We start from the raw sequence: 20191 nt of genomic DNA, 5'->3' as shown, positions 1-20191 counted from the left end.
AATCCAAAAAGGGCCACATATTGATAAATAAAGTTATGATAGCTGCTTTAACATTAAGTTATGACTGAATTGACTCTTGTTACAGTTATGAAATAGTTTGATAACAAGCATGTTCATGGACCAATGAGATGACCACAATGAAACGGTTTATAAGGTAAAAATCTAAAACCATTTTTTAAGGTTTACTTTTGATAAAAACTGTACAATTTTGGAAGGATTCACATTTAAAAATATTTCATTTCAAGTGGCTCCAGATAAAAATCGTTTTCTGATAACATTAAAAATAAGGCCTTCCACAAGAATATGATTTACAGTTTGGTTTCTGTTGCAATGCTGATATTTTGGTGGTTTTTCTCCTTTCTAATACGACATCTTCTGTTCACAATTACAGAAAGTTTATTGTTTGTTTATTTGGAAGGCATTTGTGATAATAAAGGCTACATTCAATTGACAAATGTTATATAAAATCTATAGTAATATATTAAAAATGTATTTTTTTATATCCCACAATGTGGATATATATCTTATGTTACATTGCCAATTTTACATTGTCCTGTGTTTTGGGAGTATGTTGTTGTATTTTGCACTTTCATTGTATTTGCACTGTCTGGAGCCAGCACCTAAGCTTTTCACTCATCATAGCACACGTGCTGCTGATGATGTGACAATAAAAGTGATTTGATTTGATTTGATTTACAATTTTGTTTTTTACTGCAAAATATCACTTTAAATCTAACGGAGTGACTACTGCTCATAAGAAGATTTCTTTATTACAGGATTCATACGTCATGGTGTGATAGAATTTTGACATGGCATTTTCTAGGACTGGAAAATTTTTAGAAAAACAGAAAGACCCACAAAGTTTTTTGAAAAGTCATGGAAAGCAGATAACTGTATACTTGAATATAGGTTAGTTTTCTTTAGTTCTTTTCTGTCCTTAACCAATCACATACTCTCACATTATTATGTGGTGTAAGGTTTATCTAAATCAATTTTATATAGATATAAATATAAATTAGGGCGACACGCCCTAACAGCAAGAAGGTTGCTGTTTCGAGCCTCGACTGGGTCAGCTGGCATTTTTGTGTGGAGTTTGTTTGCATGTTCTCCCCACGTTCGCATGGGTGTCCTCCGGGTGCTCTGGTTTACCCCACAATTCCAAAGACATGCGGTACAGGTGAATAGGGTAAGCTAAATTGTCTACAGTGTATGAATGTGTATGGATATTGGAAGGGCATCTGCTGCGTAAAACATATGCTGGATAGGTTGGCGGTTCATTCCCAGTCCAGTCCGGTTCAGTCCTAGATTAATAAAGGGACTAAGCGGAAAATAAAACGAATGAAAAATATAAATTAGTCATCATGGTGGCACAGTGGGTAGCACAATGGCAAGAGTCCTCCGGTTTCCCCCACAGTCCAAACACATTGGTGAATTGGGTAAGCTAAAACTGACCATAGTGTATGTGTGTGAATGAGTGTGTAAGGATGTTTCTCATTGATGGGTAAAAAATATTATATGGAACTATGAAATAGTTGGCAGTTCCTTCTGCTGTGGTGTCCCCTGATTATTAAACGGACTAAGCCGAAAAGAAAATGAATGAATAAATATAAATTAAAACCAAAACTAAATAGATTGTTGCATGTTTTACGATATGCTGGAATAAAGTTTAACTTGCATTGTTTTTTACCACGCTTATGTACACTGTTAACCCTTTTGTGCAGTAAATAACTGTAAAATAGTCAGTGTTTTGCTGTAATAAAAGAAAACAGTATTTTACTGTAAAAGGAGCAGGATTTGTATAAAATTTTGTAGTGCAAAGAATAAATTACAGTAATTTACTTTATGTACCCATTACAGATATTTACTGTGATAATAAATGGTAAATTACTGCTCAACCATTATTACCCCATGTACTCTGATGCTTTATGTTGCTATACATATATATATATATACTGTTCAGTTTTGGTATGTGTATGGTCAGTATTAAGGAGAAAGTGAGACAATGTATTGATGATAAGCTTAATTTCTCTGCAGCCATCTCTGTGTTTTCTTTGGCTCCTTTTATGTTTTTAACATTAAGTATCAGGAGTCAACCAATGTCAATGTCAATGTCACAGAGCTATTTAAAAGGTGAAGATATCGACGAGATGCATTTAAAGACAAAAATACTCACACAGAGCAACCAAATTATCACATCATTTATCACATCACCCTGTTGCCAGCCACTCACTGTAATGGTTCAGTTACAGTAAATAACTAGCAAACCCTGGAAAAAAATCATGGAAAAGTGATAGAATTTTAGTAGCTGAAATGTGCATTAACCCTGTAATTACTATAATGCGAAAATAAGTATTTTATTTACAACATATTCATGTTAACTTTCTTTATAGTGCACCATGACAGAACATTTTTGTTTATTGTTTGTTTTGTATTTGTGATCATCAAGGCTACATTTAATTGATCAATATTACATAAAAATCTTGTAATATATTTATAAATGTATTTTTTTCTCTATTTCCCAGAATGTGGATATACATCTTACAATTATGTTATTTACTGCAAAATATCCCTTTTAATCTAACACACTGCCTACTGCTTATAGCTGATTTCTTAATGACTAAAACTGGGAAAAAAGGTTAAAAAATGCAAAAACACAAAATATTGTTAAATATTATAATTTTTACTATTTTATATTTGAACATATTGTTAATTGCAGCATTAAAAACAACACTGAATCCCACCTATCAAACAGTAGTGTCGAGGTGATACAAAAACGTTTTTGCCACCAAAATTCATACAACTAATCCAGTCATATTACTTTACATACACAAAAAGTTTAATGGAGAACCTTGGAGTGTTTAAGGACATGATTTGAGCTTCAGACCTGTGTGTACTGGATGGTAAAGATGGCATGGGATCGACTGCTAGCATCATGGACGTGTGTAGCGGCTGTGATGCGGTTAGCGATACCCTCCTCCAACAGATCCACTGCTTGTTTGTAGTCAGTCACGACATGCTGAGAAAGACCTAACATAAACACACAATAGCATCATAATCCTTTCCACAATATGAGTCACAGATACTCTATTCCTGATCCACACTTATATTAGCGTAAACAAAAATCATCGCTCTGTTCGTAATACGGACTACAGTGCTAAAACATATACTAATAGAATTTAGATGTAAACAGATCAAAGTTTTGTCCCAGTTGCTGTGAGCATGTATAGCAAGTAATGTTCAAAAACAATAATTATAATAATAAAGGTAACCCTTTAGTTTGTCACAATTTATGCTAACTACTGGCTTATTGCCTGCTTATTATTAAGTTACTAACGGTTCATTAGTAGTTATACAGTATGATCTTATTTTGCATCCGTAATCCTAAACAAAACTTCTACCTTACTAACTAATTAATAAACAGCTAATTAGTAGTTTTTATAAGATACAAGTGTTAGTTGATGGTTTGTTAATCCCGTGAATTGTAATCTAAACTAAAGTGTTGCCAAATTTTCAAGCGAAAGCATTTAATATTGACGTGGATCATTTAGATGTTAGTTTCTAAAGTCAAATTTTGCATTTGGATATTTTCTGGTTGCTCAGAACTGTAAAGAATAAACTAAACGCTTAAAACTAATTGGTAGAAATAAATGATAGTTCTGAGAAAGGTTTTTATTTTGTCATTTATAACCAAGAAAAGTCCTTTTAAATGTCTGAATGCTTTTTGAGGTCACTGTTGTTTACGTGTGTGAGAAACACATCTTGATCAGCACACAATGCCTTTCTTACTCTGCTCCAAGCATTCACATGGAAGTGAAATCACTTCCTTTGCTGCACTGGGCTTTTTCCTAATATACACAATGACTGGATGTTGGACAAGAAGTGAGTGAGAGTGCAAAAAAAAAAAAAAAAAAAAAAAAAGGAGAAGGAGCAAATGTAACCCTACAGACAAGGTTATAAACTGTGGTGGAATTGAGTTGCAAATGTAAACAGACAGGAATGAATAACTTGTGCTCAATTATCTCTTGAATAATGATAGCTAACAGTGATATTGTTTTATGATACACACAAAGTAATTTTACTTGGTTCGGAAACTTTTTCAGACTTTCTAAATCAACTTAAAGCGGGGCAGGGATCTATCCTGAAATGTTTTTGGCAGCACTTGTGTTTCAAATAAAAAAAATGGGAGCACAGTCCAAAATGTAGGTGCACAGACACTTTAAATGACATTTTTTTTTTCTTTTTCTTAAAATAGCTGTGTACTGGGAACATATTAAAAAGCACAGAATGTAAGGTTGGGCGATTAAGCCTAAAATCAAAATCTTGATTAATTGAACATTTAAACTTGATTACGATTAATGAACGATTATTTTAAACATTTTATTTTTTCCCCTTATAGTTTACTGGTATTATTATTATTATTATTATTATTATTATTATTAATAATAATAATGAGTACAACAGGGTTTGTGGTAAGCCTAACTCACTGATATTTTAACATTTTGTTAAATGTCATTACTGTTTTTACCGCTCTCTTAATTGATACATAAGATTTTTTTCATTGCAGTAGACTCTCTCCATTCAGTCTGTGGGATCATGGAACACATTGATGACTTGTGATGGACTGGCAAAGTTATGCAAATACACAGGCTGACAAGCAGGTAGGACAATCTATCATTTTAAACCAGTATACCCTTTCAATAATACATAATTTTAGCATCAGTGTAGATAATAGCCGCAATAGTCACATCACAAGATGTTGCGATTCTGGGGAATATAGTCGGCCAAGAACCATGTCAAAACATATGAATTTTGGTCAATGCAAAATGTATTAAGAATATAAAGTTAACCATTTGCATATGTGAGTGTGACTGAGTTTAAACCATTCAAAAATGTATAACATTTGTACCTTTAACAAAAAGAACTGTATTTGATTATTTATGCAAAGAAGACTATACCTAGTTACTTTTACGTATTTATACCTGAATACGGTTAAACTCCCCACAAAAACCATAAAGCTCAGTTGAACTCATTTGTATCTTTACTCTATTTTATTTATCTATGAATGTATTTGTAAAATATATAATGTATGCAGATGCTTTCCCCAACAAAATAAATTCATGAATTATTTCTAAATAGAGCTGCTTAAGTCATCTGGTGAAATTGTATTCATATTGTAGAAAAGTTGACTACCCTATCCTATAAAGCTATTTTCTGTTTTCTGTGTGTGAACTCACCCTGCACATAGGGCCCCTTTTCTGGGTGTTCTCGGACCCTCAGGGGTGCTGGCTTCTTCTGCTCCACACCTCTCAGCAAATCACGAACACGCTCATTATAGATCTCCAAAAAACTAAGAAGGAGAAAAAGAGGATGAGATTTGATTTTGCTTACAGGCATACTTTCCCGCTTCATTCTCAGAACATGCTTGTTGACGCTGTTGTGAAAGAGACAAAAAAATAAATAGTAAATACAGAGGATTTCCATCTCACCTTATTTCAACTCTACAGCTCTGGCCATCTGATGACTCAACTCCAGACCTAAAAAGACCCTTAATAAAAGTAAAAGAAAAAGTGTTTTACCACATGGACAATGAAATGTGCACACTAAAATACTTTTGCTGTTTGTTCATGCTATTTCAAGAGTTCCCACTTAGCTGATGATTGATAATAAAGCTTGTTTGGCATGCTGTCCCGGGAGAGAGCCCTGAGCTTATAAGATCCACAAGCCCTGGGCTCCCTCCCATTGCAGGGCATGAGGGGAGTTTGAGCTCAGCATGATAAAGTTCTGATAAAATTCCTTTAAACTATTGTGGGAAGCTTGTGGATGGATACCCAAAACATTTGACCAAAGTTATACAGTTTAAAAGTAAAGCTAAAAAATATCAAGGAAATGGACTTTTGACTGTGTAGAAATTGATAATATATATATATATATATATATATATATATATATATATATATATATATATATATATATATATATATATATATATATATATTATTTTATTTTTTCTGGCATTTAGCAAATGTAAATCATATAGGTAGGGTGAGCCAGTGGTGCAGTAGGTAGTGCTGTCGCCTCACAGCAAGAAGGTTGCTGGGTCACTGGTTTGAACCTCGGCTCAGTTGGCGTTTCTGTGTGGAGTTTGCATGTTCTCCCTGCCTTCGCGTGGGTTTCCTCCGGGTGCTCCGGTTTCCCCCACAGTCCAAAGACACGCGGTACAAGTGAATTGGGTAGGCTAAATTGTCTTTCAAGAGTTCACACTTAGCTGATGATTTACCAAAGCTTGTTTGGCATGCTGTCCCGGGAGAGAGCCCTGAGCTCAAGGGCTCCTCGAGCCCGGGGCTTCCTCCCGTTGGCAGAGCAAGAGGGGAGCCTGAGCTCGGTGGATCTCAGAACTCCCCTGCCGCTGTAGCTAAGGGAACGCAAGGGATTAGACAAGCTTGATTGTTATGCATGTTGAATGTCTTTGGATGGTGGGAGGAAACCGGAGAACCCGGGGAAAACCCACGCGGACACGGAGAGGACATACAAACTCCTCACAGAAACACCCACCGGTCCTGTGAAACCAGGGCCGGCAGTGTTCTTGCTGTCTGGCTCACAGTGCTAACCACGGGGCCGCCGTGCCGCCCGATCACAGGTAAAGGAGGAGAATAGGGGAGGAGGGGGGTTTCTTCCAAACGAAGATAAAGTGAACTGAAAACTGTGGCTATTTATAGTAGCTTAGGGCTCATATGATTGGAAGATAGTGATTAGCAAATGCGAGACTGGCCGTGATAAATCATAAGCACGTGATCCTCTCGAAATTAGTTTATGAATAAACTTCACGTAGTGTGTGTGTGAATGTGTGTGTGTGGATGTTTCCCAGAGATGGCTTGCGGCTGGAAGGGCATCCGCTGCGTAAACACTTGCTGGATAAGTTGGCGGTTCATTCCTCTGTGGCGACCCCGGATTAATAAAGGGACTAAGCCGACAAGAAAATGAATGAAATGAATGAATGAAATCATATAGGTAATCCTATTGAACATAAAATAGTAAACGTTTAGTATAATTTAACACCAGACATTTTTTTAAAAATGGTTATGTTCCGTTTTTAGAGTGTGTGTAAACTTCTGGTTTCAACTGTATACAGTATATAGGACTCTTTTTGCTACATACCTTAAGTCTTCCAAAGTATCTAAATTAAGTTACTAATGCAATAGAATATGTCACAAATACATATATGGTTATATGTCTTGAAATACATTTTTTAAATAACCTAATGTTTACTTTTGCAACACGGACTTTCAGTGAGATCAAGACTTTATTCATTAAAAAAATCTTTGCTATTTAAAGATGAATTCAAATACAACAAAATAACTTGAAATGACATGAAGGAGCGAACATGTTGATTCCATTTTCAGTTTTGACTTACTTGACAGATCCTTGGTGTCAGGCCAATGGAGTCCTGAGAAGGCAAAGAGGATGTGTTATATTTATGCTGAAAAATGCTTTATCTTCATCTCATGCTACTACTGTTACTTACAGGAGTACCCATCATGGTGTGCGTCTTCCCCGAGCCTGTCTGTCCATATGCAAACAGACACACATTATACCCCTCTGAAGCCCCAGACAGGACACACACACCCAGGTCCTGAAACACCTAGAAGACGAGATGACACTTGTATCAATCACTTTTTAAAATTTGAAGAAACTGCACTTTATCTCTGTTAACATGTCAATTTTACATTTAAAAAACCCCAAAGGTGTAAAGGTGTTGTGAAATTCCCCTTCTGTGTTCTTTGATCATGTTTATTGAGAGATCATGATCTGTGCTTATTTGAGTAAGAGAGAGAGAAAGAGAGAGAGACTGGGCTTTGAAGGTTATCTGCTAATGTTTGTGCATGTGTGTGTGGAGCATAGAGAATGTGCTGCGTGTGTGTTTGCAGAATCTCAGAGTTTGTGGAGATCAATCTTCTCTCGGTTTCACTGTAAGGAGAAAGGAGAGAAGAAATGAAAACACAAAGACTAACTGCTTTCTCACCAGCCCCACTTCAGCTGCTTTATTTGCACTGCTTTATTCTTCCTTTGCTCTGTGTTTGCTCCAGAATACACTCAATCTCTGCGTCTTAACGAAATATCCTTGACAGAATGTTGTCCATCTCAGCACTACGCTGGAATTTACTCTGTGTTTATGTTACACTTCCTCCTTACTAAGACACTGAGACTTGGCTGGTGAGGGCCACAATTTAATTCATCATCATCTGAGATAGGACTGGTCATCATTCAGAAATCTGATACGATACTTTAATACAGTACACTCAAAAACATTTCTTTTGCAGCTTGTTTAAACAACTTATTTAAAATGAGCTAAAACAACACAATTCGCAAGGATTTTTTAGAACAACTTAATTGTTTTATGTTCAACCCACTTAAATTTGTAAATGCAATTGAGTGAACTTAATCGATTTGTGTTGGGACAACATGAATGAATTGTGTGGAACCCAACAGTTTTTACAGTGTACCTGAACGTTACTTTTTTCAGTATTAATTATTTTTAACAAAGTTACATTTTACATCTTTATTTTTGTTGTTGTTGATTTTTTTTATATTAGGAACAAAAAAAAATCACAAAGAAAACAAAATGTAACCTGATTTGCTGGTCAAGGACATAAGTAATAAAATGACAAATGAGTATTGCGACAGAGATATAATAATATATTATTCTGGCTTAACTTGTTTTCAGCATTAAATGAAATTGGTAGTAATTGGTAGGCAATCGTTTGGAGTTTTACATTTTATAGGTCAAATATTTATTGCTGAATTACAAGGTCAGTTTTTGATTGGCCTTGTGAAAAAGAGAATGATTTTGGATTCTTGACACATTTTTGCAATTTAACAACAAAGACAACATCAACATCTATAATGCCAGGTCTAAAAGGAGGATTTTGCTGCATAAGGTAGGGCAGTGGCTAATATTTATAATGAATGCCATGCTAAAACACATCTTTGTTTGTTAGACAGAGGGCTACCATTAATCTATAATATAATATAATATAATATAATATAATATAATATAATATAATATAATACAATACAATACAATACAATACAATATAATATAATATAATATAATATAATATAATATAATATAATATAATATAATATAATATAATATAATATAATACAATACAATACAATACAATATAATATAATATAATATAATATAATATAATATAATATAATATAATATAATATAATTTTTGCAATTTATTGTAATATTATCATTATTATGTACACTATCGGTCAAAAGTTTGGGGTCAATAGGATTTTTAAATAAAATAAGCTTCTCTTGCTCACCAAAGCTGCATTTATTTCATCAAAAATACAGTAGAAATTGTAAAATTGTGAAATGTTATTGCACTATAAAATAACTGTTCAAAAGTAGTTTATCATTTAATTTATTGATTTATTCCAGTGATTTTAATGATGAATTTTCAGCTTTATAACTTCGGTCTTTAAAGTCACATGATGAAAATCGGAAATCACTCTACTCTAATCACACTAACGTTAATTGTTATTATTATTATTATTATTATTATTATTAATTGTAATAGAAATAAAAGAAACAAGGAGTAATAATTTCATTTTAAACTGCACACAGTGAGTAATAAGTAAATTTTAATACATATTTAACAAACTAACTTTTTAATATTTAATAAATGCCGCCTTGATGAACAAAATAATTTTCATTAAATTTTTTAATAAAATGATGATAAAAAGGCGAGGCAGTGGTGCAGTAGGTAGTGCTGTCGCCTCACAGCAAGAAGGTCGCTGGGTTTCTGGTTTGAATCTCAGCTCAGTTGGCGTTTCTGTGTGAGTTTGCATGTTCTCCCTGCCTTCGCGTGAGTTTCCGGTTTCCCCCACAGTCCAAAGACATGCGGTACAGGTGAATTGGGTAGGCTAAATTGTCTGTAGTGTATGAGTGTGTGTGTGTGTGAATGTGTGTGTGGATGTTTCCCAGAGATGGGTTGCGGCTGGAAGGGCATCCAATGCATAAAAAGTTGCTGGATAAGTTGGCGGTTCATTCCGCTTTGGCGACCCCGAATTAATAAAGGGACTAAGCCGACAAGAAAATGAATAAACGAATGAATGAATGAATAATTAAAAAAAACTGACCCCAAACTTTGGCCTGGTAGTGTAGATCAGAGTTTAATAAAATAATTTAATGTGAGTGTTGAATAACAGACGTTTGTTGATGGGCGGTGCTTTTGTTAAAATCTCTTCTTGATCGGTCACAAATCATTTTAAATGCATTAAAGGGCAGCGCATATGTTAGCCTTACCCTGGAGTTCGCTCACCCTCCGCCTATGCTAACACCAACCTAACAATCTACATATAATTTAATGAGAATTAGTCGGCATGTAAATGCAATATCTTAAATTAAAAAATGTCTTGTTTTTCAAACAAGTCATGTAAAAAGTCATCTTTCTTTTTGTGTACCCAGGTGTGGGAAAGAGGACGTAATTTGACCTTCACGGCTATTGAAAACCCAGTGAGTCAGCAAAACAACAGGTTCTCTGAGGGTATTGTAATCCAGGTATGTGTTTGGCAGAGATGAGAAGAGTCTCGGGGCTGCGCCAGCTCTGTGTAGGCTAATTGGGATGCTGTCTGCAGGGAGAGCGGATCAGCATCCAGCAGCCGCTTCTGTCTGATTTCCTCAAATTAGTCCGAGCTCAATTATTCGGCTTGAAAGAATCAGTGAAGACGCTTGTTAAAGGAATCCATCTTAACTCACTGTCCAATGAACTCTGCTCATGTAAGATGCTTTTCCCTGTCACTGCACTTTCTGCTTAATTTACTCTCCCGGTCACCACTGTACTTTATCTAAAGCACTCTCAGATAAGTTTTTAAACAGCAATACATCTGTTTTAAGGGTGGATAGCAGTGAAGAGGCACAAAACATGACATTTGTAAAACTACATTTTTATACATCAAGGTTCCAAAATGGATGTTTCAAATCAATCAATACAAGAATAATTTGGGCTCCTTGAAGCTGACAAAAAAGTAAAAAAGTTCAATATAAATTAATAATCTAAAGAAACTTTTTCTACTATAAAAAAATAACTTCAGGAGTAGTAATAAGAACAGAAATAAATAAAACCTGAAACTAAAAACATAAAATAAAATATAAAAAATTTATTGCATGAAATAATTATTGTGTTTATAGAGTTGAAGTCATAATTATTAGCCAGCCTTTGAATTTTTTTTCTTTTTTGTTGTATTTCATCTAGAATAAAAGCTATTTTTAATTTTTTGAAAACCATTTTTTTCCAATGGTCTACAGAACAAACCATCATTATACAATAACTTGTCTAATTACCCTAACCTTAACCTAATAAACCTAGTTAAGCCTTTAAATGTCACTTTAAGCTGTATAAAAGTGTCTTAAAAATATCTAGTCAAATATTATTTACTGTCATCATGGCAAAGATAAAATAAATCAGTTGTTTGAAATAAGTTATTAAAACTATTATGTTTAGAAATGTGCTGAAAAATGGTAAATGGTAAAAATGGGGGTTGCTTTGATCTTGAGAGTCCTTTGCCACAATGATGCAAGTTATAAAACACACAGAATCCCTGTACTTAAACAGCAACGTATAAACAAATAAATCTATAGTTATAACACAAATATTCATATAATTAACTAATATTACAACATAATATTAATTAATATAATTACTTTCTCACTTAAAAGCGCTTGTTTTCCCATCAATAACTTTTTTTGGCCCTTGATAATATCTTTTGAGGGATTTATTTGTACATGCACAAACAACAGCAGCCTATACAACAGAACATCATTGTCTAATTTTACCTTTCTATTCGCTCTATTAGCAATGCCTGCCTTCTCCAGATGAGTCACCTTTAACTTTTTCTGAAAGCATTTGAGTTTCCTTTGCTGTGTTTTGGATCATTGTTTAGCTGAAATGTCCACTTTGGTTCTATTCTCATCCTGCTGGTAATGTTGAACTGAAGCAGCGAATATTAATTTACAATAACAAAGAGCAGAGGGTTGCTGAATAACTAAAAGAGATTTCAGCTGCTGTATGGCTTTCACTGCCTTTCTACTTCCCTTTCTTCATGTGTTCAAAACATTTTTTCCTGTGTCATTTTATTTTATTACACATAACTATTTTAGCTAGTCACTAATAAAATGTTTCTAATTGTCATGTAGTTTCACTTGGTAATAAAAACTTCAAAAAATATATTAATGAACATTTTATACATGCTTAAATTACTGATAAAATTATTAACACTTTAAATCAACAAACAAGCGTTCCTTCTAAAGCAGTTTTTTAGTACATCTAAAATTGTATTAATATATTTCTATTACATTTGACATTTTTTTAATTATTTGAATAAAATAAAAACGTATTTATTGATTATAATAAATAAAATAGTGTGTGTGCGTACATAGACATAGACATAGGAAACTGCACAAAAGCAGTCGATGTTTTCTTTCCGTCTTTTTCCTCCTTGTGCCACAAACAAAAACAACAATGGTCACAATGCAAGAGGAAAGCTGAATTTAGAGTTGATTATGGACAGGAAGTTGTCCAGAGGGTCAGTGCTTCAGGCAACATGTGATCCCAAGCCCCCTTTAAAGAGATGCTCAGTCTGGGAAGACCAAATCTAAAAGTGGGGCAGTGGAAAGGAAGGGTCAGGCGGTACAAATCATGACACATGACGTCTTTAAATAACAAACAATAACATCATAGTTTTAGGCCAAGACTCCGGCTAAACTAGAAGGAGAAGGAGGAGAGTGCTTCAGGATGAATTATGCAAGTAAGAAAAGTTAATACAGAAAGCAGAGGGAAACTCCAGTCCATTAAGAAGCTGTTCATATGTAATATACCCACTGTAAAATACAGGCCTGTAATCAGTGTGTGGAGTGATACAGTTAGGAAAGCCTCTTTAATGTGGCTTTCTTAATAGCCACCTCCGAAAAACTCCTTGTTTCTTGTGAGAGCTCATGGGAAGAGCCAACTGAAGCACATTCAAGGGCCGTCCCAGACCACAGACCAATAAGAGTACGTCAGTTTCTCTTCTATAAAGAGAGCTGGGACAAAAATACTGACACACATGGTTTCAAGTTAAATTAAAACAACAACTGCATACAAAATGTTTTGAAAGTCATTATTCTTTTAATTGAACAGGGACACATTTGTCTTGTTTTTGCTAGTACGTATATCTAAAACTACTAAATCAAGAATAATGACAAGTATAAAAACAGTAACATTAGGCCCAATCCCAATTTAATATATATATATATATATATAATTTTTCCCAAATGATTAACCGAGCAAAGAATTTTTTTAAGTATTTCCTATAGTATTTTTTTGGATAAAGTAGTATTTGTTTTATTTAGCCTAGAATAAACACAGTTAACTTAAAAATATATACATTTCGATATTATTTGCGCCCTACAGCAATATATATAACTTATATAACGATAACCTTATTAATCTAGTTACGCCTTTAAATGTCTCTAAAGGACATACTGAAAAAGTAACATACTGATATTAACATTTTAAAAATGTATATTTATTGTGATTTCATGGGGCCTTTAAGTGAGTTTTTACTTTAAAAAAAGCTAATTAATCTCTTAATGGGGTAAGTAAAATAATCTTGGTTATGGATTAAAAATAAGATTATTTTACTATTTAACAATGATTTTTATATTTTACCCAACTGGCAGATTATTCAGCTTTTAAAATTTTTTGCAGTGTAAATTGATCAAAAGTGATAGCAAAGACCATTATAAATGATGTTAAACAAATAATCAATTTCAAGAAAGACTATTTAAATGGCTTGCTTGTGGAGTATTTTATAATCTGCTGTTTCAAAATTAAAAATAATCAATGACTGACATTTCTGTGGGAAAAAACCTTGCTGATACTAGAATTCAAAGGGGATTGTGGCCAGACATGATAGATAGCAACTCTAAATAAAGTAAATACATGTTACAGCCCCAAAAAGATCTGCAGAAGAGCACGCAAAATTGTGGTAGCCATTTTAGCTGCATTGCCTTCTATTTGCACAACCACAGTTTTACTACAAATACTATGGTAAAACTATGGTTGGTGTTTCAAAACCACTGTTACTTTAGGGTTACCATAGTCAACTTTGGCAGCGGTTCCCAACAGGGGGTCTTTGCCCACAAGAGGGCCTCAGTGAGCTCTGTTAGGGGTCGCGTCATATTTAATTATTATTAATTTTTTATTAGCAGTGGATAATTAGGAGAAAGATCATGTTGTCTTAGTTCATTTCATCCCCTAGCTCACTGATTCGCCTTCAGCAGCTAATAGTAATGACCCAAGCATACTGGACCCACGTGAGGAAGTTCCAAACATTTCAGGGGTCACAGCGCTAGCAATACTGAAAACACGAAATGCAGGAAATACAAAGATAGTTACCTGAACTATAGTTTTATTCTACTTTCTTGAAGCAAAGAGTCAAAAGCATTGCTTTTATATTTTACATTAGGCTATTATTTGTGCATTAGCATATCTACAGTAATAAACTTACTGTTTGTTTGAAAACAATTTTTTTTGTCATACATACTGCAAACTTATAAGAATGATAATATACAGTAATTAAATGTGGAGGGGGGCCTTACAAAAAAAAAAGGTAGGGAACCACTGAACTATGATATTGTAAATCTGGCCATTGTTTTTACGGCAACATTATGGGAAAAGTGCAGCTTGGACATTGTGCTAAATATCTCCTTTTGTGTTTAATGTAAGAAAGAAATACATATTTCTAACAAAATAAGGGTGAGTAAATGATGACAGAATTCACTTTTATGAGTAAACTACCCCTTTTTAAACAATATGACGGCTGCTGGCATAGAAGATGCAGTGTTCGAATCTTAAACCTGAGTAAAATCATTCTCATTACGCCTTATTTTTACTGTACAATGGTTTTGTGTAAAAGCTCTGAGATCCTGTTTATATGTGCTTGCTGGGTTAAATGGGGTGGTGGAGGGGACTGTGGGAGAGAGAGCCGATTGGCAGGGCTTCAGCTTCTCGTTTGTCATAGTTTCACAGACATTATGTGGGTCAAATTTGCGAGGGGAGGGAAAGAGGTCAGGGGATTCTGAGGGCTACACAGAGGCGGCCTACAGAAAGAGCTAAAGAATGAGAGAATGAGAGAGAAAGATCGGACTGGAGTTTAAGCAGAATTTCCAAGACACAAACTGTTGCTGCGATTAACCGTAAAAGCAAAAATAAATAAATCTCTAATAAATGTCATAAAGTTCCCTTCATAATAACGGTCTGACTAAAGGCAAATGCATGATTTTAAAGTCCACTCTTCAGTCACAAAGAGGCTCTGTAAGATTCTTTTAATGTTTTTAAAATGTTTATGCTCCCCAAGACTGAATTCATTTAATATAGGAATGTATTATATATCATCTAAGTCAGTGGTTCTCAAACTGTGGTACCTGTCCCACTAGTTGTACATGGACTTCCTTTTAGTGGTACACGGAGTGGTATCAGTCGAATATCAGTCGTTTTACACTTTGTTTGTTATGTACATAATTCTACATGTGTTCATTCACAGTTTTGATGCCTTCAGTGTGAATCTACAATTTTCACAGTCATGGAAATAAAGAAAACTCTTTGAATGAGAAGGTGTGTACAAATTTTTGTTTCTTTAATATATATATTTATAGCAATGTATTACTATGATAGCAACCACTGTGAATTTCAGCAACTATTTCTCTTTCAAAAATCATTCAAATGTCAGGAAAACATCTGAAATACTTTGATGAATGGAACATTCGAACAAACAGAATTAGTTAAAACATATAATGATTGATTTAATGTGTCCTTGCTACATAAAAAAAAAAACATAATGTATTCAACCATAATGTGTTCTAAAGAATTCATTTCTAAAAGACATGCGTTCATTTGTACGTCACTGAAAAAATGTAGATTTTATGCGGCCAGTCTGTGTGCAAAGATGTTTTGTGCAGATTTTCTTCACTCTACTGACACATAAACCCAGAAATACCAAGAGCATAATAAAGTTGTGCACTGTATCCAAAGGAGGAGGGAGGGGAGAGAGAAAGAGAGAGAGTGATAAAGAGACAGAGGGAGGAAAAAAACACAAAGCTGACTTCACTTGGAAAAGAAAACCTGCATTGTGCTCCAATGACGTCCTTCTAGTGCAATCTGTCTGTGAAAAATCATTTACTAAAGCAGCTGTGTGGTTGGCAGGAAGTGGACTGCATCTAAAATGGCCCTGAGAGCCCTTCACTTTTCTACGTTACACCGTCATCACTTGCTTAAGTCTGGACCTTTTTATTATCCATGTATGCTTAATTTTATTTTACATTTTTTTGACCTTTTGACCTATTAATGCCAAAGTACTCAAATTATTCTGTCCACATAAACCTTACCTTTTTCAACATAAACTGTGCTTCACACAAGTGGACTTGACAAACCACCTGTAGAAACATTTACACCTGTAAAAAACACTCTCCCCCTTACTCTAGCACCTAATTCTCTAAGCATTAACACTATAATTAGCACTTCTTATGTGTATGTCTCCTCAATTGTAGGTTGTTTTGGTGAAGATGTGGGTTTTCTGATGGATGTCTGTTCTAGAATGGAGTAACACATAATTTTATATGTCTTTAAGGTTATTATTCATTTATTCATTCATTTTCTTGTCGGCTTAGTCCCTTTATTAATCCGGGGTCGCCACAGCGGAATGAACCGCCAACTTATCCAGCAAGTTTTTACGTAGCGGATGCTCTTCCAGCTGCAACCCATCTCTGGGAAACATTCACACACACATTCGCACACACACACATACACTATGGACAATTTACCCTACCCAATTCACCTGTACCGCATGTCTTTGGACTGTGGAGGTAACCGGAGCACCCGGAGGAAACCCACGCGAAGGCAGGGAGAACATGCAAACTCCACACAGAAACGCCAACTGAGCCAAGGTCCGAACCAGCGACCCAGTGAAAAAAATATAAACTTCACAAAAAAATGTCCAAAAGAAACAATAAACACGAAACTAAACACTGCAAGCCTTTATCTTTTTAATCTTTCATGTTTCACGATTGGTAGGAATTTAAATCTCCCAATATGAAACTTTTTTTTTTAAATATATACATTTTCTGCTGGTGATTTATATAATCTTAACAATCTGATAACTATGGAATCTACTGTATGTAAAAAGTACGGGTAACACTTTTATTTTGATGGTCCAGTATTAGTAGATTTTCTGCTTACTATCTGTTAATACTGCTCCTTCAACAGACATTTAACTGACTATAAGAAACTTTGCAAGTACATGTCAACTTACCCTAACCCCAACCCTTACCCCAACCTAACAGTCTACTTATAATCTAATGAGTATTAGTCGGAATATAGATGCAACGTAACTTAAATTCAACAAACAGACCATCAAAATAAAGTGTAACCGAAGTACGTTCTTTAATGAGCCGCTTGTGCAGTTAGCTGTGACTAAATCTGCACTTAACATCCAATGATGAACTTTAATAAATACAAAGTTGAAAATCTTGTCTTTAATTATGCAACCTTTGTGGTGTAATATTAAGTTTTTTTGTTGTTGATTAAAAAGAAAGTAATAAATTGATTTATCAACTTCCATTAAGAATTTTACTGTTTTTAGTCTTCAGGGAAGTTTCTTGTTTTACCAGTTCTTATCATGCTAACTTATATAGATAAATAGGGTATTATAAATCAGGAAACTAAATGATGTAAAATAAACCATGTTTACAATCCTTCCAGATCGCTGGAGAACTACATATCTGGACTACAAAAATCATCATGCACCTCACACACACACCAGTTCCTGATTCTCCCTGATTACACACACACAGCTAGTAACGGATCATGGACTGATTACCAGGACTTTTTATTAACCTCTCACACCCACTTGGCTGAGTCTTGTTAACCTGTAGCATTATGAAGTGTCAATCCTGTCGTCAATCAAATATGCAAATAAGCCAATGCATACTTGATGGAGAACTCTAATTAGATTATCAGCCGATTTAATGACCACTAGTTTCTAGTGCACTCTTTTAAATATATTTTAATACATATAATAACATATTAGTTTTATATATAGCCGGTTCATTTCTCGACACCCGATAAATCAGGGACTAAGCCGATGGAAAATGAATAAATGAATGAACGATTAGTTTTAAATATATGCCTTTTTAGATGCTTCACGCAACACTTAGTAATGACTTCAGCATGTGATCAAACCTTGCCCTCACAACAGCTGGATTGCATTAGGCATCTTTATCTATTCTGCTCCAAGGCCTGATCCAGCCCCTCTGTGCTTCTTTTCGAACATGGACATATACAGATAGACATGTTCCTCCAGAGACAACCACCAATCCTTCAGCCACAAAAACAAACACAGAGTACCTTCCCACATGCGCACAGAGAGCCAGATGTATGACGTACAATGATGAACTAAACAGTGCAAGTGCATAAATGCAGCAAATTAGAGCATTGTGTAATTGTACTTTTTGTCAGTTTTGTTATTTATATGTCAGTATTATTGATTTATATTAACAATCATGTATGTTTGTGCTCAAGATTTCTGCAGGGTTTACACTATATGAGCTCACACTACAGTAATAAGCGCATGCGTGCTGTGTTCATGCGCTGTGGAGTCCATGTTTTAAAGCCAAACAGCTGGCTCCAACAGGGAAAGAGTGGGGAGACGTTGGAAAAAAAGGAGCAGGGGCCACTTAGACGTCTCTGGAGACCCCACAGGAAGAGGAGCCTCCAGTCTCAATCTGCTGACTCCAGCCACAGAGGACAGCATTTCATAGGAAAATCCAATTAAAGAACAACGTGAGAGGCTTTTTACAGAAAACCAATTAGATTAATTGGACAAAATGATTGAGACTGCAGCAATGTGCGTTCTTTTAGAAGAAAACTGCAGATTTATAGACTTAATACTACGATTTTCATATAAGATGAACTGAGGAAAACATTTATGCTGTCTGTGATGTGGTCTGTGTTAGCCTTAAATTAAAAGCTAGCCAAAGTTTCATTCAACATTCTATTAAAAAGCTATTGTAAAACTGTAGCAGCTTGACTGATTTCACTTGTGGACGAACATAACAAAGGTTATAAAGACTTTTTTTGAAGCAATGTAAAGCAGAATAAACAAATTAAAAGTATAATCATTATTTGTTGTTGGAATCAGCTCCCATTTGTTTTGAAAAAGGGAAGATTTCCATTAGAGCTGCACAGCTTCAGCATCGGCACACTGTAAAAAAAATCTTGCTGCCTTAAATATTTTGACTTAGATCTAGGCCTGTCACAATAATCAATATATCAACTAATCGGACAACATGTGGAGATGTTCTCAATCATTTTTGGTGATGCAATATATATCACCCATACAGTACATAAAAAACAATACTAACCACACTCGAGTTGATTGCGCAGCCTCTCTATCTCTATTGGAAGTGTCAGTATGGTTAAAAAACACTACAGTACTTACTATAAATTACTATACTTTATTTTCATGTGTGGGCCTGACGCTTGAAAATAGATCAACTTTTTTCTAGTTTTTGTTTTTACCTTGGACACTTTTTGTTAACATTTCTTATTTGTTTAGGACAGGGGTGGCCAACCCTGTTCCTGGAGAGCCACCTTCCTGCAGATTTTTGTTGCAACCCATATCAAACACACCTGCCTGTAATTATCATGTGGAGTTCAGGTCCTAATTAATTGGTTCAGGTGTGTTTGATATGGGTGGAAACTGAAATCTATAGGAAGGTGGCTCTCCAGGAACAGGGTTGGCCACCCCTAGTTTAAGATATGCATTTTCACATTCTGATTCCTAATTACTAAATTGATATAATGACTATGATTAAATGAAATATTCTTAAGAATAAAATATTATATGTTCTATGGAAAAGCTTACTCTTGCATTATGATCCTATTATAGTGTTAAAATGGTCTTAAAATGACAGTATTGTTGTTTTTCGCAATACATTTTTGTGCTATACATCATACCACAAAAATAGATATTGTGACAGGCATAGTTGAATCAAATGAACTTTTCTAGTCATTTCGACTTATATCAATTAAACTGACTAAAAATATTACGTTAAATTTTGAATAAAATGTAATTGAAA

At 34.6% G+C, this 20191-nt stretch overlaps 2 protein-coding genes across 3 annotated transcripts in view; one reads left to right on the top strand and one right to left on the bottom strand.

Moving 5' to 3' along the window:
* The window catches only part of LOC141378433 (uncharacterized), a 283306-nt gene that overhangs the window by 45743 nt on the left and 217372 nt on the right, over positions 1-20191 (top strand). The gene's annotated exons all lie outside the window — the stretch shown is intronic.
* The window catches only part of stard9 (StAR-related lipid transfer (START) domain containing 9), a 78189-nt gene that overhangs the window by 36118 nt on the left and 21880 nt on the right, over positions 1-20191 (bottom strand). Inside the window, exons 4-8 of the mRNA XM_001921870.8 lie at positions 7523-7639; positions 7412-7444; positions 5487-5545; positions 5235-5347; positions 2885-3027 (exon numbers count right to left, since the gene is read on the bottom strand). Of these exons, the coding sequence (XP_001921905.4) occupies positions 2885-3027; positions 5235-5347; positions 5487-5545; positions 7412-7444; positions 7523-7639 (465 nt within the window). The remainder of the gene's footprint in view (positions 1-2884; positions 3028-5234; positions 5348-5486; positions 5546-7411; positions 7445-7522; positions 7640-20191) is intronic.

The sequence above is a fragment of the Danio rerio genome, chromosome 17 (genome assembly GCF_049306965.1).
Source record: "Danio rerio strain Tuebingen ecotype United States chromosome 17, GRCz12tu, whole genome shotgun sequence".
NCBI lineage: Eukaryota > Metazoa > Chordata > Actinopteri > Cypriniformes > Danionidae > Danio > Danio rerio.
Note: the sequence above shows the minus strand (reverse complement) of the source record. Positions and strands in the feature narration are given on the sequence as shown.